Genomic DNA, 25,345 nt, shown 5'->3' with positions numbered 1-25,345 from the left:
TATTTCTATTCTTAATAGACCTGGATGCCGCGTACTAAAATAAAGTTGATTAATAGCAAGTTGAAAATTTGTTAATAGCTTAACGGTGTCTAGTCGGACAAACTTTGATGTATGGGAATACTGGAACAGGGGAAGTTTTAATTGTGGAACAGGTTAAAACTTTGAAACGTCGGACTACGAAAACGTTCCATGTATTTTGTCGGTCGGACAGAACTTCCAATTGATTTGTTACCGTTTCATTAACACAAGAAAGTCTGACTTAGCATACCTACCTAGCAAGCCTGAAGGGATTATTTTGGCCCCACGTTCTTTAATCAATTAAAACTCAGTTTAAAGAAATTAAGGGCCGGTTGTTCGAACGCTAATCAAAAATGGAATCAAGTGATCATTATCAAATATTTAATTACTGTTACCAACTGTCAATTTCAACTTTGTCTGGGTTGCTGAAAACATAATTGATTACAATTATGAGATTTATTGGACGAAGAAGAATATCCTGGCTGCATAACCTGCGAAAATGGTTTAACTTAACCACTACCGGACTTTTCAGGGCAGCAGTCAACAAAGTCAGAATAGCCATGTTAGTGTCCAACATCCGTAATGGATAGGCACCATAAGAAGAAGATGATATTTATCAATCAATTATGTTAATAATTGTTATGTTAATTAATAATTAATAAATCAATCAAGTATGTTAATTATCATAATGATAATTAAAGTAATTGATGACAATCAACTGATTGACGTACGAATGAGGGGTGTTGTTATTTGATGGTTGTTAAGGGGACTTAATTATAATCAACTTCTTCATTAGCGTTTGAACAACCTGGCCTAAATCTACTCTAGACGATAGAATCTGATTTTATTTTTTACTTTCATTGCTTAACACATTCGCTGCCTATCAAAAACATTCGGAACACCATACAGTTTGCAGTTTTTGTTATTTGCCACGCATTGCCTTGTTACAGCTGTGGCAATGATTGGAAGTATGATTTCCTTTACAAAATATTTGCAACTGATATTTTTTTCGTTTTTGGATAGTAACAGTGATAGTTGTTGGTACTTGGTAGACCTGGTGTTGCCAGGCGTAGTTCCAGATTTCGAGAGGCAAGGTATTGGGCCCATAATTCTTCACACATCCGAAGAATAAACTTACGAAGTTTACTTTCAGTTATTTCTTTATCCATGCATTTATTGCTTCCAAGTCAAGTGTATTATAAAACACGTACATAGGCCATCGTATTGAAGTTAGTTTTGTAGTATAAAGACGCGTCATTTACATTTGGTCCTCCACACCAAAATTGTATCTTTGTGTTCACCAACAATTTTATCTTTATTACGTAGATGATCAGTACCAGTATAAGGGTAACCATTTACAATAAACATACATAAATATAATTTTACTCATCCGACAGGAATTTGAAAGGAAGGCTCGTCGAATTTCCCAGAAAACGATAATAACTTGCACAGGGCCAATTTGGCCCCTTTAGACTTCTACGGTAGATTTGTTAGATAAACCATTTAATAAGTTTAGTAAACAGTATTTTTTTGTGTTAAATAAGGCTTTGTATCAAAATATTAAAAGTCATAAAATATGAAATTATTATTGCCTCAAATAAAAAAAACTACAGTAACTTCAAATCGCAACAGGGGCCAAATTGGCCCCTCCGACTTTCTAGTGTTAAACTCTCATGCAAAAATCAGTCTGATATTTATCACCACTATAATTCCTGTCATTTGACATGTTCTTCGTGTTCCACTCATTAAAATGCCCAGTTTAAAACACCAGTCTGATTTTTGCATGAGAGTTTAATGAAATGGTAACAAATCAATTGGAAGTTCTGTCCGACAAAATACATGGAACTTTTTCGTAGCCTGACGTTCCAAATTTTTAACCTGTTCGACAATTAAAACTTCCCCTGTTCCAGTGTTCACGTAGATCAAAGTTTGTCCGACTAGACACTGTTAAGCTATTAACAAATTTTCAGCTTGCTATTAATCGACATTTTTTGGTACGCCAGATCCAGGCCTATAATATATATACAGAAATCATGAAGAAACAGGAAGCTAACAGATGTAGCTCTGGTACAAATATAAAAAATACAGTTGAATGTTGTCGAATGCTCTTTCAAGGTATACAATATATAGGTACTAAATAATAACAGACGACAATATAAATAGGCTTTAATGAAAAAAATGTACAACAGGAATTCTGGCTTATAATAACATGTGGATTAGAAGAAAATTTTAGTAAATAATATTCCAAAAGATACAAATATAAGAAACCATTACAAAATATTGACTACTGGACCTACAACGTAATATATATTTACAAAACTTTCATAAATATATGGACAATAGTTCTAAATCAGAAGGACCACGCCAAAGTTACTAAAAAATAAAAAAGAATGATAAATTATCATTGTATTTTAGTTAATTAACTACAATTTTTGTTCATTTTAATTTCTTAGTAGACTTTAGCAGGTCCAAGTAAATAACATGCTATATTTTTTGAACTTTTCAAAACACCCAAACATTGATAATGTAGTACAAAAGAATTTACTGCCGAAACGTTGACAAAGCTTCATTATAAAAACAACTGTCTGTGGGAACACTATGTACATGGTCACTTTGCACTATAAGTACTAGACAGTTCTGAAGGGGCGCTAATGTCTGATCTAAAACATAAAAAACATGTGATTATTATTTGAAAATATATTAAAAATACGTTCAAAACAAGAAAATAAAAAAAATACAGTGAAATATTACATTGACGTCTACAACATACTCATAGATTTAAACAGGCATACGACTCAATTAGTAGACACACATTTTATCAAATATTGCGCAGTTTAACATTTCTCAAAAATACATCCGACTAGTAAAAGCAACAATGGACTCTTCAACAGCAACTGTCAGAATAAACAACAATTCACTGAAAACTTCCGAATATTCAAAGAATTAAAGTGAATACCGAGATTAATCACCTTGTCTCTCGAGTATGTGATGAAACACGAATTTTCTAACAAATAAATCAATACAAATTAGGTAGGTACCGTCTATACCGATGACATCAGCAATATGTCGCAGAACGAACAAAAAAGTTAACACAGGCAAGAGCTAGGGAAAACGGACACACAGTTGATTTAGAGCACGATATTGAAAAAATAGAAAGACAAAATTTGAGAGTTGAATTAAGCACGGACCAAACAAATAGAAGAACAAGAAATTCAAAGAATAGGAAAGGGAAATAAATATTACTTTTCAAAAAATCAGGCTTTACAAAACTATTATCAGTTCAGTTGTCTGTAACTACTGATGATAATGAACACGTAATGAAATTCATATAGAGACAATCAACAATAAACCAGTGAATTATGAGTAATGAGCAGTGAATTATAGGTCACACAGAATAATAAAAGATCATTAAGATAGTAGAGGAGTATAAGCGAATAATAAACACAAGACAGTCAAAAACTATGATTTAACAATGAATAATACATAAAGATGTATGCATAATGTACAATGAATATCAAAACCAAAACCAACGTACACTGACCCGCAAAAGACAGCAGACACATAAATAAATAAATCAAAATATAAATTGCTTTTATTCATTTCTTTTGTTATTCAAAAAAAAGTTTTTTGTAAGGTGCGCTCGTTCACACAAATCGAATATTTACTCTGAAGATTTGAAATACCGCTTGTTGAATTGATTATATTCCTCTTTTATATTCCTTTTGAAAAGATAGTTTAATATAACAAAGAATAATTTGTAATGAGACCAAGTAACACAAGCTGTTACTCTTCATAATGATTGACGTTCCATTCGATATATCAAAGATATGGTTAGGGTTCCGATGTTTTACAAAGATTTCGAGAAATTGGTTCTTACTCAAGAAGACCTGTATACGGAATCATCATCATCATAAGTGGCTCGACAATCCGTTGTAGATCTTGACCTGCTCGCAAAAAAGGCGCCACTCCTGTCGATTCCTGGCAACTTCCCTCCATCTTTTGACCCCTAGGATCTTTAGGTCTTCTTCCACATCATCAATCCATCCACTTCATGGTCGTCATCTACTTCTTCTTGTGTTCTCTGGTTTTAAAAAACTTCTGTATACGGAATACCAAGGTCAAAAAACTCTGTGGAATATCGGTTTGTTCGACTTAACGTAAGTGTTTCAAGAGCGGACATTTACTGCTACAGCTTTGAGTAGGAGACTGGTAGATGTTCATGTTACCATAGTTTCACCTGACACCGTATATCGAAGATTAAGCGAACAAAAATTATCATCCTGTACCTGCTGCAGGCCCTTTATTAGACGTAACTCATAGAAGACAACGCTTGGAAGTCTGACGTGCTCATGCAGATTGAGATATGAAAGATTGTAGAAACGTTCTGTTTACAAACGAATCTCGTTTTACAAGATATTTACATGATTGCCACCAAAGAGTGTGGAGAAGGCTTGGAGAATGCTATACTATAGAGTACAGTTAAGGCCTAGAGTCCAGTTTGGTGGTGGATGAATAATGGTATGGGGCGGCCTTTCTTTGGAAGCAAGTTTCTAAGGAATCCAAATCTGCAATAAAAAATGGGTCTCCCATTTAAGATTTTAAAGTAACCCCCACCCCATATCCGTGGGGGTAGTGTTTGGTGCCACTCAATATATTTTTCAAAAATATTGAATAAGTGTATTTTTCAGTTTTTCGATCTGATGTTCATTTCGCGAAATATCGCGGGATTCGTATTTAAAATAATAAATTTGCACCCCACCCCTCTCCGTGGGAAGTCGTGTTTGGTATCATTCGATAGATTTTTGAAAAATTTTGAGTACGTATTTTTAGTTTTTCGATCTGTCATTCATTTCGCGAAATATTCACTTTATTCTTGTGAAACTTTGGGACTCACCCATTTCCTTACGCCTCGCTCAAATCGTCAGATTTTTGAAATATACACTGTTTTGCATGTACTGAACTTACCTTATCTTAATCTGACGATTTCGAGTTTCTCTAAGGATAGATTTTTTTTTCGGCCCCCCTTAACGAACGCCCCTGCATTAAAAGCCAATATATGGTAGAGGTACATTTTCAGGTTTCTCCCCATCTAATAATCTGACGCGCTCGAGTAACTGCAAAAATCCCCGCTTGGGCTCCCCTACCATTAGTGTCCGGCTACTTTTAAGGGTCAGTGTTTACAACGTTATAAGGGTTATTAAAGCCTACATACCTACCCAATGATCAAATGAACCTAAAACACAGGTTAGTAGATGAAATTAAGTGTCAGTCGGCAGAGCTTGGTTGATTTCTGCGTAATCATCGTATTCCTCCCCTTCGACTTCCTCGTAATCTTCTCCCTCTTCGGTCGGATCTTCAACGTCGAATTCTGTGTGTATCGGCGGTGGTGGAGCTGGCCGTGGGGCTTCCTGGAATTAGTAACACCAACACCCATGCAGTTAATCAAACAAAAACATGTACAAGGTTAAAGGTAGTGAAGTATAAGTGAGAGTACATTAATGAGTAAAAGGTTAGAATTATATAATGATTATTCAGCCAATAGCGTTCGCTGGTATACACAGGTCTTTCTTAATCTATCATTTTGCCTATTCCGGGGTGCTTATTACAGGATTCACGAATATATCTTTGACAACATCGGTTGATGCAATTTATATTCAATGTTTACCGTTATATCATAAACTATGTAGTCTCGTAGGAGTTCTGTTCTGTGAGGCCTATTTATCTTGGCATCTGGTTATCTCTGGTTATCTCTGGTATGGTGGTACGGGAGTAGCAACCCCCGATGATGGGGTTGATTAAGTTGAAACACTAATTACCGAAATATATTTATTTAAGTCACCATGTACGACAGTAACTAGTTGGTGTCGGGATGGATAATGTCTCTACTCCAACCACGTCGGTTTCTGAATAATGAATAATCTCTCCCTATTCTTTTACGTATCTATAAATAAATCCTAATTGTCTGTTGTGATTGACCATACTTTAATGTGACCGTGAATTACTAATACAATCATAATTGCTGACGAAGGTGTTTTTACTTTGTGTGGCCTAGATTACATAAAATCAGTGTCACTCATTTACGAAATCCAAACAAAGCATGTGAATAATATTTACCTAAGACTTTTAAAAATTAAATCGATTAAATTTATTTTTGGATGCTGATATAAATCCTTTACACTGGTTACCTTTGTTCCAACTACTTGTAAGTGACTAGTTAATATGTACTTAAATATTGATTCCAGAAGCATCTCAGAATAGTTTTTTTCTGAAACATTGTATCCCTTTCTTATTACTTCTACTTGATGTTCCTATCCGTGACGAATGTTGGTAATTATCATGGCAACCTTTATCTTATATGCAGCAGATGTTGTGTTAAAACTAGGTTCTGAGGTTCTTTCTGGACCTCGCTTTCCAAATATCTTTTCTTGCAGGATGGCTTGCAGGAGAGCATATCTGGATTTATTTCGCATAATGTATCCGAAGTATTGTAACTTTCGAGATTTGATGGTGGTCAGTACCTCTCGGTTCTTCTTCACTCTTCTAAGGACCTTCTCATTAGTGACTCGGTCAGTCCACGGGATCATAAGTATTCTCCTATATAACCATATTTCAAATGCTTCCAATCTTCTGTACAAATGTTCGTTCAAGTTCCACTATTCCACACCATCAAAAAGAACAGAGAAGACGTAGCAACGCAGCATTCTTACTTTGACAATAAGAGAGAGATTGTGGCTCTTGAAGAAAGCCCCCATCCGGTTGAAGGTGGATTTAGCTTTTCCGATGCGCGCTCTTATCTCTTGGTTGTTGGTCCATTCTTCATTTATTATGGTGCCGAGGTAGTTGTAGTGCACCACTCTTTCTACTAGGCTATCATAAGCTTTGTCTTCTTTCCGTTTATTACTTACTTACTTTTACTTAGTCCTAAGCCTTTCTACCTTTAGGTGTAAGGCTGGTGGAGTTGAGTTTGGCATTGTAGTCTCCATGCTTTCCGATCTTGCGCTAGGTTTCTTGCACTTTCCAATGTCAATCCCTTCTTCTCGACTTCTTTCCTGATTTCATCTACCCACATAACTCTTGGTCTCCCTCTTTTGTTTTTCCCCTGCACTCTCGTTTCGAACACTCGTTTTGTTAGCCTCTCGTTCGACATTCTACACACGTGCCCGAACCATCTAAGTTGTCCTTCTACTATTTTTTCATTGATTGGTTCTAGTTTTAGGTTTTGTCTAATTGTTTCGTTTCGTATTTTGTCTGTCCTTTTTCTGTTTGCTATTTTCCTCAGGAACCTCATTTCCATAGCATTGACTCTGGATTTTTGTCTCCCCGTCAATGTCCATGTCTCGCTGCTATACATGATTGTTGGTCTAACTATTGATTTAACGACTGCCGTTTTTACTTTTTCCGGTATCCCTTTTTTCCCAAAAAATGTTGTTTTCATAGTGTTAAATAAGCTTCCTGTTCGTCCCATTCTCTCGTTTATTTCCATGTCTTGTTTACCATTTGATTCGATTATTACTCCTAGGTATTTAAAATATTCCACTTGCTCTAGTTGTTTCCCGTCTAATTCTATTGCGTGTGTCTTCCTCGTATTTGAAATTATCATTGTTTTTGTTTTCTCTGTATTAATTTTCATATTTATGTTTGATAGTTCTTCTTCTAGGATTTCAAGATTGTTCTGTAAGTCTTCTCTGTTTTCTGCTATCAATACCATGTCGTCTGCAAATAGTAGCTCCGATAGTTGAGTCTGTTTCATTTGCCAGTATCCTAATGTTAGTTTTCTCATTCTTCTCTTGGCTTTCTTTATCGCTTCATCCAGTACCACTGAGAATAGCAGTGGACTCAGCACGCATCCCTGTTTGACGCCTTGACTTGTAGAAAATTCTCTGGATTCCTCGTTATTCCTCGTTCTTACTGTATTTGTATTATTTTTGTACATATCCTTTATTACTTCTATTATGTGTCTGTCGACTCCCCTTTCTGTTAGTGTCTTCCAAACGTCCTTTCTTCGGATTCTGTCAAACGCCTTTTCCAGGTCAATGAAGCACATATGTATCTCTCTATTTTTCTTGATTACCTTCTCACTTACTTGTCTTAATGTGAATATTAGGTCTTGCGTGCTTCTGTCCTTCCTGAATCCACACTGTGTGTCTTCCATAGTTGTTTCTATTTGTGTTTTTATTCTTGTCTCTAGTATTCTTGCTAATACCTTCCCAGGGATACTTGATATGGTGATACCTCGGTAATTATTACAGTTTCTCTTGTCTCCCTTTTTGTGTATTGGTAATATAATGTCTTTCTTCCAGTCCTTTGGTAATTCTGCTCTATTTATGATATCATTCATTAGTTCTTTCATGCTATCCATTCCCTCTGTCCCCATGAATTTTATCATTTCCGGGGTGATATGATCCTTGCCTGGTGCTTTGCCCAGTTTTACTCTTTCTATTGCTTTCTCTAATTCCTCTCTTGTTATGGATTCCACTTGTTGTTCTTCATTCCTTTCTTGTATCTCCCCTATGTTGTCCTTGTCTACATGAGTTAGCTCTTTGAAATGTTCTCTCCATCTTTCCATTATTTGTTTTTCTTCTGTTAGTACGTTTCCATTCTTGTCTTTTATATTCGGCATCGTGTGCTCTTTCTTTTGTCTGAGTTGTTTTAATGCGCCGTAGAAGAGTTTTTGGTTTTCCCTATAATTTTTTGTCATTTTTTGTCCAAATATCTCCCATGACCTTTCCTTTCCTGCTTTCACCGCTATTTTAACCTCTTTCCTTTTTTTCTTTATATGCTTCGTAATCTTCCGGGTGTTTTGTGCTTAGGTATCTTTTCCATTTGTCTTTTTTGTTCTTTATTTTCTCTCGTATTTCTTCCGTCCACCATTCTGTTCTCCTCATGTTAGTGTTTGCTATTTTTGCTTTCCCGCAAGTTTCCTCAGCTGCTTTGATTATGCTGGTTTTTAGATATTCCCATTTTTTTTCTATATTTGTATTTTTTGCCCTACCTTTCAAAGTATTATCTAATTTTTCTTGGAATTTCTTCTTATATATTTCCTCTTTTAATTTGTAACTTTTTATTTTTTCATTTACTACCTTTCTTCTCTTTTCTTCTTTTTCCTCTGTTGTTCTCATTCTCATTATTACTAGATGGTGGTCACTGCCAATCTCCGAGCCTCTTTTCACTTTCGTATCCTGTACCTTTCCGTTTATATTGAGTCCATATTGCTTTCCTTAAAACGAGATTTTGTTTAACGGACTGCAAATACGGTTGTCCGCAAATACTATGGGGTCATCTGCATATCTGGTGTTGTTCAGCCGGTACCCGTTTAGTAGAATGCCTTTTTCAGTTTTGTACAAAGCATCGATACCATCTTCGAGAGTAGAGATTAAAAATTAGAGGAGACAAAATATAGCTTTGTCTCACTCCACCCACGATTCTTCCATATTAGTCCAGTCGGGTTAGACGAATAACAGGCCTAACCTTGCATTAGGAGCTGCCCCAAATTTTATTTTTCTAATATTTAGGGAGGGTCAATATTAGTATAAATTTAAAATCTCGACTGAATTCCACCGTTGCGTTAGCCGCCATCTTGATTTTAAACGAGAACCGTTTTTGCTCAATATCTCCGCCATTTTCAATTTTTTGACAAAAAGTGTAGAAAATGAAATTGTTGAAAATGCGGTTTTCTATAATTTCATTAATTATAATTTTTTTCGTGCCGTCGATATTTTCCGAGTTATGAGTGGAAAATAGTGAGAGTTGGAGTATAATTATTGAATTATCTCGTTTATTATTAGTTTTACAACAAATATGTACCTATACAAAACTGAAGAGAATTAAATTCTACACAATTTTGATTTGTTTAATTTTTTGCTAAAATTAATATTTAAGGTAGTACGTATGCGGTAATGGCGCGAGCGTAAGACCGGATTGATTTTATAACAATTGTTTTTGTTCAATATCTACGCCATTTTCAACTAAAATTGTTCAACATAAAATTTCCTACAATTTCTTTTTAACAATTTTTTTCATGCGGTTGATATTTTCCGAGTTACATGGGAAAATAGTAAAAAGTGGTGGGGGAAACATAATTATTGAATTGAATTTTGTTTCCGAGCTGCCCCAAATTTTATAATTCTATCCTTTAGCAGAGATCAATAGTAGTGTAAATTTAAAATCTAGACTGAATTCCGCGGTTGCATTAGCCGCCATATTGATTGTAAATGAGAACTGTTGTTGCTTAATATCTCCTCCATTTTCAACTTTTCAACCTAAATGGTGGGAAAGAAAATTGTTGGAAATGCAATTTCCGACAATTTCTTTGGCACAATTTTTTTATACGATCAATATTCTCCGAGTTAAGGTGGAAAATAATGGAAGCGGAGGGGAAGCATAATTATTGAATTGTCTCATTTATTATTAACTTTACGACATAATTGTACATAAACAAAAATAAAGAGAATTATATTTTATACAATTTTTGAAACTTCCAATGAAACATCAACCAAACTAAGTATATAAAAGACATAAAAAGACATTATATGCATTAAGTTCACTTAATTTTATTAACTAGCGGGCTTGATTGGTTGAATTATTTGTCTGTCGATATTTTAAGTTTTATGTCAGATAATATATCGTGATGTTTCAACAATTTTATTTTTAATTTTGGACCCTGTTGGGGGGAATTTTCCCATTTCCCCCCCTTGTAGACCCGCCACTGGTTCTCTCGAAAAATTGTAGTAAATCGTAATTGCAACAATTTCAATTCTTACACTTTTTAGTCGAAAAGTTGAAAATGGCGGAGATATTGAACAAAAACAATTGCTACAAAATCAATCAGGTCTTACGCTCGCACCTTTACCACATATGTACTACCTTAAATATTGATTTTATGAAAAAAATGTATGACATCAAAATTGTACAAAATTTAATTCTCTTCATTTTTGTATAGGTATATATTTGTTGTAGATCTAATAATAAACGAGATAATTCAATAATTCAATAATTATGCTACAACTGTCACTATTTTCCCCTCATAACTCGGAAAATATCGACCGCACGAAAAAAATTATAATAAATGAAACTATAGAAAATCGTATTTTCAACAATTTCAGTTTCTACACTTTATGTCAAAAAATTGAAAATGGCGGAGATATTGAGCAAAAACGGTTTTCGTTTAAAATCAAGATGGCAATAATGACAATAACGCAACTGCGGAATTCAGTCGAGATTTTAAATTTATACTAATATTGACCCTCCCTAAAGATTAGAAAAATAAAATTTGGGGCAGCTCCTAATGCAAGGTCAAATGCTATCCCGACTGGGCTATATTCGGTGTACTTCAATGAGATTTTCAGTGTGATTCCAGTCAAGGTTTTTAATTATTTTCAGACCTTGGTTGTCAATTCCTGCTTCTTTTAGTATTTGCATTATCTTTTAGTACTCGACGAAATGCTTTCTCGTAACCGCACATGCTTATATGTCACAACTGACGTCTCTGCATGTCTGCAATAACACTTGTACTGAGAATAAAGCCTCTCTCATACCAGCACTGTTTATGAACAAGAACTGTTTGGGAGAAATTTAACTTTTACACAGCTTGTAAACTCTCTTAATTCTCTTATCTTTGGAAACAATTTTATGACATGACTCACGAGGCTTATGGTACATTATTCTACAAATTTTTTAACTCCTGATTTTTTTGGAAGTGCAGTAAACTCAGACTTCAGTCATTCTGTTGGTATTTCTCCAGAGTTGTATATGTTGTTGAGTATCTTTGTTAATCTTGCTATTAGACCAGGGCCCATCTGTAAAAATATTAGTACATTTGGACGTTGAGAGGTGACTCAAATTTGTTTGCAGAAATTGCTTGAAAATAAATCAAATAATAATATTTGAGTTATCCTCCCTCTCAAAAAGGTCCGGAACATTGTTTAAATAATCAAAATGTCAAAAATTGAAGGAAAAATTCGATATTTTTCTTCGTTTTTTGATTATAACTTTAAAAGTATTCATTTCCGAGAAAAGTTGTACTAACATAAAAGTTGCATAATTAAATTTCCTACAATATAGAATTGGTTAAAAATTTAAAAAATAGTCACCCTAGTTGCAAAATAGCAATAATTGCGAAAAAACCATACAAAAACAAGTATTCGCATTTTACGTTTTTAAACCATATATGCTACACTTAGGACCTTCATGTTTCACCCAGAAAAACTTTATGATACAGTGAAATAATACTGTAAATTTCATTAAGATCAGTTCAATAGATTTTGCAAAATAAATTTTGCAATCCGGCTTTCGTAAAAAATATTCATTTTTTCAAAATGTTACAGGACCGAAAATAAAGCAAATAGCAAGTTGAAATCTTTTTTGCATATAGAAGTGTACTGTACCTTTCATTTGCAATTTTGAAAAATTAAAATCGATTTTTTGAAAAAAAAGCAATAAAGTCATTATTATTATTATTATTATTATAACACCACGGCGTCAGGAATTTTTTAAATAAACATTAATTATTGGTGCTACGCGCAGGACAGCGGATAGTTTGCTCTGATTGGGCATTCCAATGACCTTTGATAATGATTGATACATTTTAATTTTTATTACATTTCGATATAAATAAATAAATTTGTTTATTGCAAAATAAAAACACCTACTCTATCCTTTGAAATAACACTTTTATTAGCAAAAACTTTCTTTGTTCATATATTTTAACTTAAATAATAAAAGTTTATTATTTTTAAACATATGCAATTGTTTAAACAATATTTCACAAACAATAATAAAATTAGTTTGATTTTTATGGAATTAAAATATTAAAATACAACAAAATATAGAGTAAGAAAATAATATATTATATAAAGATTGGAAGAAATTTTGGTGGAAATCAACTTGTGTGAATCGAACACCGCTGTCCTGCGCGTAGCACCAAAAATTATTGTTTATTTCAAAAATTTTCTGACGCCGTGCTAATTAATCGATTTTAATTATGAAAATTGCAAATGAAAGGTACAGTAAACTTCTATAAGCAAAAAAAAATTCAACTTGCTATCTGCTTTATTTTCAGTCCTGTAACAATTTGAAAAAATGAACTTTTTTTGCGAAAGCTGGATTGCAAAATTTATTTTGCAAAATCTATTAAACCGATCTTAAAGAAATTTACAGTATTGTTTTACTGTATCATAGAGTTTTTCTGGGTGAAATATGAAGGTCCTAAGTGTAGCATAAATGGTTGAAAAACGTAAAATGCGAATACTTGTTTTTGTATGGTTTTTTCGCAATTATTGCTATTTTGCAACTAGTGTGACTATTTTTTAAATTTTTAACCGATTCTATATTGTAGGAAATTTAATTACGCAACTTTTATGTTAGTACAACTTTTCTCGGAAATGAATACTTTTAAAGTTATAATCAAAAAACGAAGAAAAAAATCGAATTTTTCCTTTAATTTTTGACATTTTGATTATTTAAACAATGTTCCGGACCTTTTTGAGAGGGAGGATAACTCAAATATTATTATTTGATTTATTTTCAAGCAATTTCTGCAAAAAAATTTGAGTCACCTCTCAACGTCCATCTCAAAACAGATGCGCCCTGGACTATATCGATTCGTTGTCCATTAGTTTGAATAGTTCTGCTTGAATATTATCGGGGCCTGCTGTTTTGCCTTCCTTTAGCTGTGTTATTTCAGAATAAACTTCCTGCTTTAATATTCTTGGTCCATAATTTACCTCTTCTTTTAGCTCAACAGTGTTGTCGCTTTGGTGTTCAAAAAATTTCTCTAGGTATTATTTCCTCTAGGTTTACTCTATTTGTTCAGGATGATATTTCCGTCAGAATCAGTTAGATTTTTTTTGTCTTCGTCTTAGTCCACCTGTGAGTTCTTTAATTTTCTATTGTGACTATCATCTTTGACTTCTTCTTCTTCAGGTTCCTTCCCCTATCGGAGGTTGAAAATCATCATCGCTATTTCAACTTTATTGGCCGCACTTCTGAACAATTCTAATGAGCTGCAACCGAACCACTCTATCAAATTTCTTAGCCAGGATATTTTGCGTCGTCCTGGGTTTCTCTTCCCTTGTATCTTCCCTTGCATAATTAACCTAATACGCACTTCTCGCCCCTCATTATATGACCCAGATATTGAATCTTTCTAATTTTAACAGTTTTTATGACTTCACATTCTTTCTTCATTCTTTGTAACACCTCTATATTAGTTATTTTTCAGTCCACGATATTCTGTGGATTCTCCTGTAGCACCACATCTCAAAGCAGTTTAATTTTTTGATTTCAGACTGTTTTATTGTCCACGCTTCCATGCCGTATAATAAAGTAGAAAAAACGTAACAACGTAGCATTCTTGTGCGGATCTCTAGATTAAGGCTACGGTTGCAAAGTAAGTTCTTCAATTTTACGAACGTGTTTTTTGCCATTTCTATTCTAGATCTGATTTCTTTTGTTTGATCTCCATCTTCGGTTAGCCACGTTCCTAAATATTTATATGTTGTTACTCTTTCGATCGTTGTATTATCGATGATCAGGTTATCTACATTTTATGGTTTTTTTTGAGAATATCATTGATTTCGTTTTCTTGAGATTCATTTGCAGTCCGTACCTTTCACATGCATTGTATACATGTTGTATTGTGTACTGTAGATCTTCCATGTCACTTGCAAATATGACCGTATCGTCCGCATATCTAATATTATTAATGCAATTTCCATTGACCAAAATACCTTCCACAATATCCAATAAAGCTTCTTGAAATATCACTTCACTGTAGACGTTGAATAAGAGTGGTGAAAGTATGCACCCTCGTCGAACTCCTCTAAGTATACTTACTTCCTCTGTCAGTTCTTCTTCGACTCTTACTCTTGCTTTCTGATTTTGATACATATTCGGTATAATTTGTAGATCTCTACTATCTATGTTTTTGTTCTTAAGAATGCTTAAAAGCTTTTCATGTTGAACTCTGTCAAAAGCTTTTTTAAAATCTATGAAGCAAGCATATATGTCCTGATTCATATCCAGACATCGTTGTGTCAGAACATTGACTCCGAATAATGCTTCTCTAGTTCCTAGACCCTTTCTAAAACCCATCTGTGAATCACTTATTTCTTGTTCTAATTTCACGTGGATTTTGTTATGTATTATTTTAAGGAGTGTTTTCAATGTGTGGCTCATTAATGCAATTGTCCGATAGTCATTGCAATCTTTAGCATTTGTGATTTTTGGAATCGTTACAAAAGTTGAGAGAAGCCATTCTTTGGGTATGTCTCCCGTCTTGTATATGAAATTAAAAAGGTCTACTAAGACATCAGTATTATCTTCATCAATTATCTTCAATAGTTCAATTGGTATTTCATCGGGTCCTGGAGCTTTTCTACCTTTTATGTGTCTTATAGCATACATAACTTCCTCTTTCATTATTTCTGGTCCCGTGGTTTCTCCGTCAACTTATAATTGTTCTACTTTTTGGTCATAAAATAGGTGTTCAATGTATTCTTTCCATCTACGTAATTTGTCTTGCGTTTGAGTTATAGTGATACCATCTGCATTTGTTAATATCCCGATTGGTTTGTTATAATTTCCTGAAATCATTTCTTTAACCTTCTTATGGGTGTTGAAAATGTCATACCTTGCCTCACATTCTTCAATTTCTTGACATTTAATGGACATCCATGTTTCCTTAGTTTGTTTTATTTTCTGTTTTATTTGTTTATTAATTTCTTGATATTTAATTTTATCTTTGTTTTTATGTATTCTTCTTTCATCCATCTTTTCGAGAATTTCTTGTGTCATCCATTCTTGTTTGGCAGCTTTTGTAAATGTTAATGTTTTCCATCCCACAGTCTCTATTGTGTTCTTTATATTCTTCCATTTTGTTTCAATATCTGTAGTGTTCTTATTTTGTTGTTTTATTTCTTGGATACTCTGATTTATTTTATTTCGAGTTTCTTGGTATGTATTTGGTTCTCTTAGTTTATCAATGTATATTTGTGGTCTAGATCTTTTCATTAATGGTTTTCTCAATCTTACATTCATATTTGCTACTACTGGGTTGTGGTCCGAGTTTACAGCTGCTCCAGGGTAAGTCTTCACTACTGTAATAGAGTTCTTGCACCTGTTCCTCATCAAGATGTAATCTATCTGATTTCTTATAATTCTATCTTTGTTGTATCCAGGAGCTTTCCACGTGTAGAGCCGGCGATTTGGTAATTTAAACATTGTATTCATAACTACCAGTTCTTCTGTTTGGCACATCTGAATTAGTCTTTCACCACGCTCATTTCGATCTCCCAATCCATACATTCCAACACAACACTTCACACTTTCTCTGCCCACTTTGGCATTTAAGTCTCCCATTAGTATCAGAACTTCATGTTTTTTGTTGTTTTCATTATTGTTTCCAATTGCTCGTAGAAGTCTTCTATTTCTTATTCCTCCTTGTCAGCTGTTGGTGCATATACTTGAATAACATTCATTTTTCCCATATTGGTGTTAATCTTTGACTATAAAGTCTCAATTTCTTAGTACATGACCCAAATTACGCATAGCAAATACTATACGTTCTTTTATAAAAATATAAAGCTAATTTATTAAGTTAATAAACTGTTTATATATGTGATTGCGGATTATTGGCTTCGGAGTCAATGTCCATTCACCATTTTACAAGTTAATACACAGAAAATCCATTAGCACAAAATAATATGAATAATGAAAAGAGCATACTTGCATACCTTTGGAGGTCTCCATCCACAACCTGGCAATGGTAATCCGTCTGTTCCTAGAGGACAGGGGGCATCAAGTCCTGGAACTCCTTGGTCTCCCTTATCTCCTTTATCGCCTTTTCTTCCACGTTTTCCCAGCGGACCCTAAAAAAAATTTAATTATGAAAGGAAAAATCATCATTACATGAAATGTGAACAAATACTAAGTTTGAAAATAAAGGGGCTGCTACCACATTAAAATATTATGATGGATGATCATTTTCTTCAGTAAGAAGATTGTGGACGATCTTCAGTCAAGAGATTTTGATAATCATCTTTCTAATCTTGTAGCAATATACGGCTGATAACTTTTTCCTTTCTATCCGTTCTTAGGCATTTTATTGTTCTTCATATTTAACTTGATCTGCTACAGGCTATGCTCTGGTCTATTTGTTTACATTTATTGTTGCACATTTCATTTTTTGCTTTTTGCCAGTACTGCTTTTTTGGCATTTCTACAGCATCTTACGTAGTATTTCCAATCTTATGTGTCTTTTGTCATTAACCATAATGTTATGTGCCTGTTTTCTCTGTTATTTTTACTCTATCTTCACTTCACCATTCTCTCATATTCCTTAGATCTAGTATTTGTTCTCCCAAGGCTTGCATAAATGCTTTATTAATGTATTAAGTTAATACTATTAACCAATAAAAGATCTATATTATATAAATGTGCTTCTGAACATATGGATATATTTGGATGATACAATATGTTAATTTTATTTTAGAAATAAACACAGACATAATTTTTTTCCATGCTTTCTATGACACTTATAAAGAAATGAGATGCCGAAAACAGGCTGTGAGAAGAACCATATTATGGAATATATGAACATCAGAGGCAAGCTCAGAGTTAAGTACGGACAAAGATTCAAAAGTAAACAAAATCGTTATTCAATTGGTAAAAGCACCATTCATTACCTATAAATTTGACAAAAAAATCTATAGGATTAAGATCAGGTTAACGAGTCTGATGATTATTACAGGACCATCTACTTTACAGTCTTTTTGTGCAAGAATATCCAGTGCACATGCACCAAATTTGGAATACATGTTAAGTATCAAAATGCAGCTGTCATATCTATAAAATTAGAGTAAGAAAATACTCACCGCATCACCTTTGTAGCCTTTGTCGCCTTTAGGACCCTGTGGACAAAATGATATGTCGATTATGAAGTAAAAATGGCTTGGAAGTGTGCATGCGATATATTACGCGGGCGGGTCAATAAATCCGTGACTTCGCTTTCCCTTTGAATTTCTTGCCTTTTAATTGATATGAAAACACTGCTTCTGTCAACTAGCAACTCGCAATTGACTACAGTCTAAATTTGAACAAACTGCGTCAATTAGTTTGTGTTTGGAAGCCATTGATAGCAGACTACAGAGCGATTTGAGAAGAAAATCGAAAAAAGTGAATGTCGTGTGCTTATTAGGCATTATTTTTTACCGAAAAAACCATGACTAAAACCAAGGCTAAGCTTTATAAATATTATGGGAACTCTGTACCATCTATTTCCATGGTAAATAAGTGGTTTACTAAATTTAGATACAAGCACGGAATATGCCTAACTTTCTGGACGCTCAGTTGAGGTCTCATCCGAAATAATTAAAAAAATTCAGGGTACAGTTTTAGCTGATCGAAAATTGAGAGAGATTGTGGAAGCCACAGGCATCTCACATGGGTCAGTGGTTTCAATTTTGAACGATTACTTGAGTACGAGAAAGCTTTCTGCAAGATGGGTGCCGCGTTTGCTCACAATTGACAACAAACGCAACCATGTGACAATTTCACAGGGATGTTTGGTGTTGTTTAGACGCAATATAGAGAGCTCTTGTGTGTGTGTGTGTGTGTGAGAGAAAAAATGGCTTGGATGCGGGTCCGTTAGCCACAGATTTTTATTTTATTTTTACCTCAATTTGTTAGTTTTGTTATATTTATACCTATTTCACTTAAATGACTATATTTGTTTCTCTCAAGTAGTTAATGAGTAACTTAAATATTTCCATTTTATGACAACTTATTAGATATTCTATACTAATTGGAAAATGAACTTGTGTTTGTCGTAAATTGTAATATAATTGATTTATATATCTCTCGTTAATTTTGCATTCAAAGAAAATATGGTTTAAATCTCTAATCGAAACATCACAAAAACAGACTGATGAATTAACTATTCCTAATTTGTGCAGATGTGCCTCATATTTTCCGTGTCGAGTTTTTAATCTGATGATAGTAGAAATATCGCTTTGGCAGGTTATACTTAAATATGTATTCAGGTGGCGGAGGAAGTTCTTGATGTAAAGAAAAATATAAATTTTTTGATATGCTTGAAATATTTTTCCATTGTTTTTCCACATTTTATTTATTCTAGCTTTGACGTCATTTATTGCATCTGTCGATAAGATCTGAGTTAGAATCTCACCATTTTTTATTGCTTCTTTGGCCAACTCATCCACTTTCTCATTACCCAGTATACCGGCATGCCCTTTTGCCCATATAAATACTACTTCTACTTTAGACACATTATTTTAGAGAGCTCTTACGACGTTTGGTAACCGTTTACGAAACGTGGATTGAATACAACACACCGGAGACCAAACAACAGTCAAAACAGTAGGTTTCTCTATAATGAATTGGCGCCAAAGAAGGCAAATGTGAGTTGGTCAGCCAATAACGTCATGGCGACCGTTTTGGGTATGCATGCGGTATAATCCACATTGGTTACCGTCAAAAGGAGAAAACAATAAATGGCGAATATTATACCAACTTATTTGGTCGATTCCAAGAGAAATTGAAAAAAACGACCGTACTTGGCCCAAAAAAAGTTCTTGTCCATCAGGACAATGCAAGGGTGCACACATGTGCAGTTTCCATCGCAAAATCTACGAATTAAGGTACGGATTGCTCCATCATCCACCCTATTTTCCAGATATAGCCCCGAGTGATCATTTCTTCTTCCTAAACTTGAAGAAATGGCTCGGCGGAAATAAATTTGACTTCAACGGCGAAATCATCTCACAAACAAATGCGTATTTTGATGACCTCGACAAATCATTATAAAAATCTATGCTTCATTCAAAAAGTCATGGACTTATTGACCCGCACTCATGTGTAATAATAGTAGAAGTATTAGACTATAAGCATAATATGATAATAGTAGCTGTTAGTACCTCCTGTCCAGGAATTCCATCGGTACCCTGGAAAATATAAGTTTTGGTTAGTACTAATAATATCCAACTAATTTAGTATGTTTAGTTTCTGTTAGTTTTATTCTTAATATTTTCTTAAGACGTCATTAATTACTGATTCTATAAAATGTTATTTCGCAAAATTTTGAGCCACCTCTTATTCTATTATTAATAATACTTACAGGAAGTCCTGGATCTCCTCTCTCCCCTTTGCTTCCTGGCTCTCCTTGTGCTCCCTAATAAAATATTTATTTTCAGAACAATAATTATTTGTGATCACATAAATTAACAATTATTTATATTTTTTATTTTGAATTTACCACATCATGAAAGAAATTTTTTTTCAAAAGTGAATTAGATTAATTTAACCATATTTAATTAAAACTATCTGTGGCCCTTTTTTGAATAGCTACCAGCCAGTTATCGTTGTATTCTCCTATTCTTAAAATTATATAAAATATGATGTCTAGATTATTATGTATTATTTTTTCGAAAAATTATTTTGATTGAATATTTTCACGACCACCCTAAGAAAATTTTACCTTAATTTTTGTTGCAATCAATGCTTGACTCAAAGAATTACGACTTCTTCTTCTTAAGGTGGCATCTCCATTACTGCTGGTTAACTATATAGCGTGTCACATTTAACAAAACTTTAAAAATTTTGGACAGTAGGAGACTATACATTAAAAATCATTTGAATATCAATACATTTTTTGATATCAAAACTTTACTTTTCTACAAGGTGTTACTGTGCTCTACGCGGTACCAACAATTTAGGAGTATGTAATACAATGAAAACTGGAATCACAAAAAAAAAACAATAAATTTTATATGTTTGTGAATATTTCTAGCGAATTGTTAAACTGTTGACAATTTAAAAAAAATTAATAATATCGGTTAATAATAATCGGTTAATAAAAACTAAAAGAACTTACTTTCATTCCATCCAGTCCTGGCGGTCCCTGTGGAATTTATACGATATAAAAAATTTGCTAATTTTGACGGTGTTGAAAATGATGAGAATGAATCATATTGGTTAACTTCTTGTCTATATGCTGATCAAACTCATGCCTGTTAGTAAGCCAAATTAAAGTGCCAAATACTCCTAGAATCATAGAAAAGGAAGAAGATGCTTAAAGGAAAAAGGACACCAATGTGCAGACTTACTTCTTACTAGAAAAAGTGAAAGACAGATGATTGTATGCTTTTGCAAGAAAATTTGGAATGAAACGTCTGTTTCAAAAAGACAACGTGAGAATCATTAAAAGGCATGCGTAGGTCTCTCTGAACAGATATGTCGTCAAAAATACTAATAGTCTAGTCGCAACATAAGGGGTCCCGTGGGAAATTCTAGCTCGCTGCGATTTGATGGTGGTATCATAGGTTTTTTGGGTCGCTGAATCCAATGGAAGTGGTCTGGAAGCCCAAATACTGCCCGTTTAATTGTTATTAACAAATTATGGTAAAATTAGGTATTTTCCAGATATTATTAGAAGCCCTGTAAAGAAATTGATAGGGCTAAGGTCTTCTCTGGTGTATTGTTAGTCGCTGAATAGAATACGATTAGTCGCGATTACTCAAAATATGTTTTTATTTTGTTAATAACAAAATAATAATAGTCGTGATAGCTTAAGTCACATTCCGACATTGTTATTAATAAATTATTGCAAAAATAACTGTTTATATTACGTGTACTCACGGTTTTTACTGTAAATTTAAAACAACCGCTTGCATTGACATGAAATTTGGCATACACATAGCTAACATGTCAAAGAAAAAAAGTGATATTGTGCCGAAGTGTGCTTTTACCCTAGGGGCGAGTTTCACCCCTTCTCGGGGGTGAAAAAAGATACCTTTAAAATAAGTCCAGAAATGGATAAACTGATTAATTCTAAGCAACTCTATACAGTTTTTTCACTAAATAAATATTTTTGGAATTATTTGCTAGTAAACATGTTCATTTTTTAACAACAAAACCACGCTTTCATACGGTTTTTCGCAAATAACTCACAAAGTAAGTACTTTTCAAAAAAAATGTCTAAGCCAAAAGATAGACTATAGAAAAGTAAAAAAATGTTGTATGTGTGAGGTCTCTAGGCCCATTAGAAGCGGAGTTGTAGGTAATGAACAACAGGTTCATATTCGTCAAATTCCAAATCTAATATTTCAACATAAAATAACCAAAAAATTCAGCAAGTTTTGAGGAAAACTTTTTTAAAGTTTTTAAAAAAAGCTTTATTTTTGATTTTTAAAAAAGACTCTAGTGTCAAAAATGAGCAAGTTACGCTGAAAATAAACTTGGTCCCTTTTTTTTTAGTAAACAAAAATCAGGAAAATCGCCCCCTAATAAGCATCTCAAATGAAATTAATCGTTACCACTTCACAAGCTGCTTTACTTATGTTGTGTTTCTTTACTTATCTGTAAGTTTCATCGGTTCAAGGTGCTTATTTTTGAAAAAAATTTGGTTTTAAAGTACAATTATTTTAATTTTAAATTTTGAAATTTTTCTTTTCAAAATAACTTAAAAATTGTTACCGATATCAAAAAACTCAAAGAGTAAAAAACTGTAGGCTTTGCTTTACAAAAATTGGAAAATTGATAAAGATTTCCCTTTCAACTACAGCTCTTTCAAAAATAAGCACTTTGAACCGACGAAACTTACAGATAATATATACAATACATACACGAGTAAAGCAACCTGTGAAGCGGTAACGATTAATTTCATTTGAGATGCTTATTAGGGGGTGATTTTACTTATTTTTTTATCACAAAAAGGGACCAATTTTATTTTGAGCGTATCTTGCTTACTTTTGTTGCTAGAAACTTTTTTAAAAAACAAAGATAAAGCTTTTTTAAAGACTTTAAAAAAGTTTTAATGAGTTTTCCCCAAAAATTGCTTCATTTTTTGGTTGTTTCACGTTGAAATATTCAATTTGGAATTTGACGAATATGAACCTATTTTTTATTCGCTACAACTCTGCTTGTACTGGGTCTAAAGACCTCGTACATACACCATTTTTTATATGGTATATTTTTACTATGAATATTTTTTCTATAAATACTTATTTTTTGAGTTATTTGCGAAAAACCGTCCAAAAACGTGGTTTTCTTTTTGAAAAATGAAGATATTTACTCTCAAATATCGAAAAAAATATTGACTTAGTAAAAAAACTCTATGGAACAAAAGTTGCTTAGAATTAACCAGTTTATCCATTTCTGGACTTATTTTTAAAGTTAACTGTTTTCACCCCCGAGAAGGGGTGAAACTCGCCCCTCCCTAGGGTAAAAGCACACTTCGGCACAATATTACTTTTTTCTATGACATGTTAGCTATGTGTATGCCAAATTTCATGTCAATCCAAGCGGTTTTTTTTAAATTTACAGTAAAAACCGTGAGTACAGGTACTACAAACATTTATTTTTGCAATAATTTATTAATAACAAAGTCAGAACGTGGTTTAAGCTATCACGAGTAGTGGTAATCGATTTAGCGTATAAAAATACTACGAAAAAGACTACAAACTTGCTGTAGATAGTGCATTATTTCGACCTTTTCTGCGAATAAACAATTATTTTGTTATTAACAAAATAAAAACATTTTGAGTAATCGCGACTAGTCGTATTCGATTCATCGACCAAAAATACCATTTTAATATTTTACCATAATTTGTTAATACCAATTAAACGGGCAATATTTGCACTTCCAGACCACTTCCATTGGATTCAGCGACCCTAAAAAACCTATAATACCACCATCAAATCACGGCGAGCTAGAATTTCCCACTATGTTGCGACTAGACTACAAGAAACGTTGGAGGAAATGTAGATGAAAAGTCATGTAAGTTAACTAACTAGAGAAAAATCTTAAATCTCTGTAATATTTGTAGAATTTGAAGTATACCTAATCTGGGTTATCCTTTTGTTTATACATATAGAGACAGAGATCACGTTCTCCATTGGTTTTCATAATGAAGGTTTATTACATTTTATAAATTTTCTTAAAATCGTCCTAAATATTTTTGTACCTCAGAGTCAGACGAGCGTAAGTACAAAACTTGTGATTTTCGGGTTTTTGATGTTTTGTGTGTAAAATTTAATTCTACATCGAGCCATAATAACGTAACTTCTTTAAAAATTATACTTTCCAACTTAGCCAAGGTTATAAGAGCGTAAGACCTTACCCATATCAGAGCCAGACAAACGTAACTCCACTTACTACATTATGGCTCTGAGGTTTTGCTTGAAACCTGTAAAACGTAAGTCCAAGCTAGACCTACGCCATTGTAGCTCTACCGTTAATAATAGTGTATCAGACCCAAGTCCACCATTATGCCGTTGGCCGCTGTTTTTTTTTTATAGGACCACTTGGTGCTGACTAAATGCTAGTTTTTCATCTATGTTTGTTTATGATAATTATATGTTTTTAATAGTAGCACATGAAGTTTATTTCTAAACACCTTTTCCTAGATAAGCAAGTCCTATGAGGGATTTTTGTAGAGCCAAAATAACGCAAGTCCAGGAGTAAGTCCTACGGTAGGGTTTTGTGTGGAGCCACAATAACATAAGTCCACATTTTACAAAATGGGATATAATTTAGTAAAAAAAATCAAACAATAAATAAAGGATACTTACTTGTTAATAATACAAACAATACTTTGAAGGTAAATTAAAATGACAGCTTTGTAATTAAGCAATTAGGTAACTTTCTTAGTTTTTGCTCTCTCCTGAAAAGTTGGCAAAACGCGACTTACGTTTGTCTGGTTCTGAGGTACATATTTCCTCGTTTATGTTCCGTAAATGTTAGTCAGTACGAATAAGACAATATCTTCTTTTTTCCGAATCTGAAGAACACCTGTATTGTGCGTTGAAAATTTTAAGAGATGGGAAACTTAAATCTGTGTGCTGTGTGCAATCTTCTTTTATTAGATAGCTACGACAAATAAATTAATGATATGACAATGGTTTACGAATACAATCTGCTTGCGGAACTCCCGACTTAAATACTAATTCCTTCAGCATTCTTTTAATGTATAAATTAGGTGCTGTCATACACTTAATGCATACTCATGCACTTCATGGAATAAAGATCTCCGAAAGAAATTAATAACAGGTACAGTAATGAATGATATTAAATACTATGGTTTCTGCATTACCTGGAACAACCATAGAATTCAACTACAATCCCTTAGTTAGGTAGCAATATTAAACTGAGACTTACTACAGCCAAAATAAAGAAGCAGCCGGCATCACTAAACGTTAGAAGACTCAAAAACAACGATACAAGAGAAGCATATACAGAAGAAATAAACAATAAATTCTGTGATATGGCAACTGAGGATGATGTTGAAAGTCATGGATAACTATAAAAGAATCA

The 25,345-nt window shown here is 33.4% G+C and overlaps 1 protein-coding gene across 15 annotated transcripts in view; it reads right to left on the bottom strand.

The window, feature by feature from the left end:
- Window positions 1–2,167: 2,167 nt before the first annotated feature.
- The window catches only part of LOC114327356 (collagen alpha chain CG42342), a 179,577-nt gene continuing 156,399 nt past the window's right edge, over window positions 2,168–25,345 (bottom strand). For 10 of the 15 annotated variants that reach the window (XM_050642092.1, XM_050642090.1, XM_050642104.1 and 7 more), the window contains 7 exons: window positions 20,906–20,932; window positions 20,150–20,203; window positions 19,950–19,976; window positions 17,889–17,924; window positions 16,749–16,883; window positions 5,235–5,426; window positions 2,168–2,678 (listed from right to left, as the gene is read on the bottom strand). In XM_050642092.1, the coding sequence (XP_050498049.1) occupies window positions 5,277–5,426; window positions 16,749–16,883; window positions 17,889–17,924; window positions 19,950–19,976; window positions 20,150–20,203; window positions 20,906–20,932 (429 nt within the window). In that variant the 3' untranslated portion in view covers window positions 2,168–2,678; window positions 5,235–5,276. Of the gene's footprint in view, window positions 2,679–5,230; window positions 5,427–16,748; window positions 16,884–17,888; window positions 17,925–19,949; window positions 19,977–20,149; window positions 20,204–20,905; window positions 20,933–25,345 lie in introns of all 15 variants that reach the window. The other 5 variants (XM_050642094.1, XM_050642095.1, XM_050642091.1 and 2 more) reach the window with 4 other exon arrangements.

The sequence above is a fragment of the Diabrotica virgifera genome, chromosome 1, assembly GCF_917563875.1.
Source record: "Diabrotica virgifera virgifera chromosome 1, PGI_DIABVI_V3a".
NCBI lineage: Eukaryota > Metazoa > Arthropoda > Insecta > Coleoptera > Chrysomelidae > Diabrotica > Diabrotica virgifera.
This window is presented reverse-complemented; position numbering and strand designations above follow the sequence as displayed.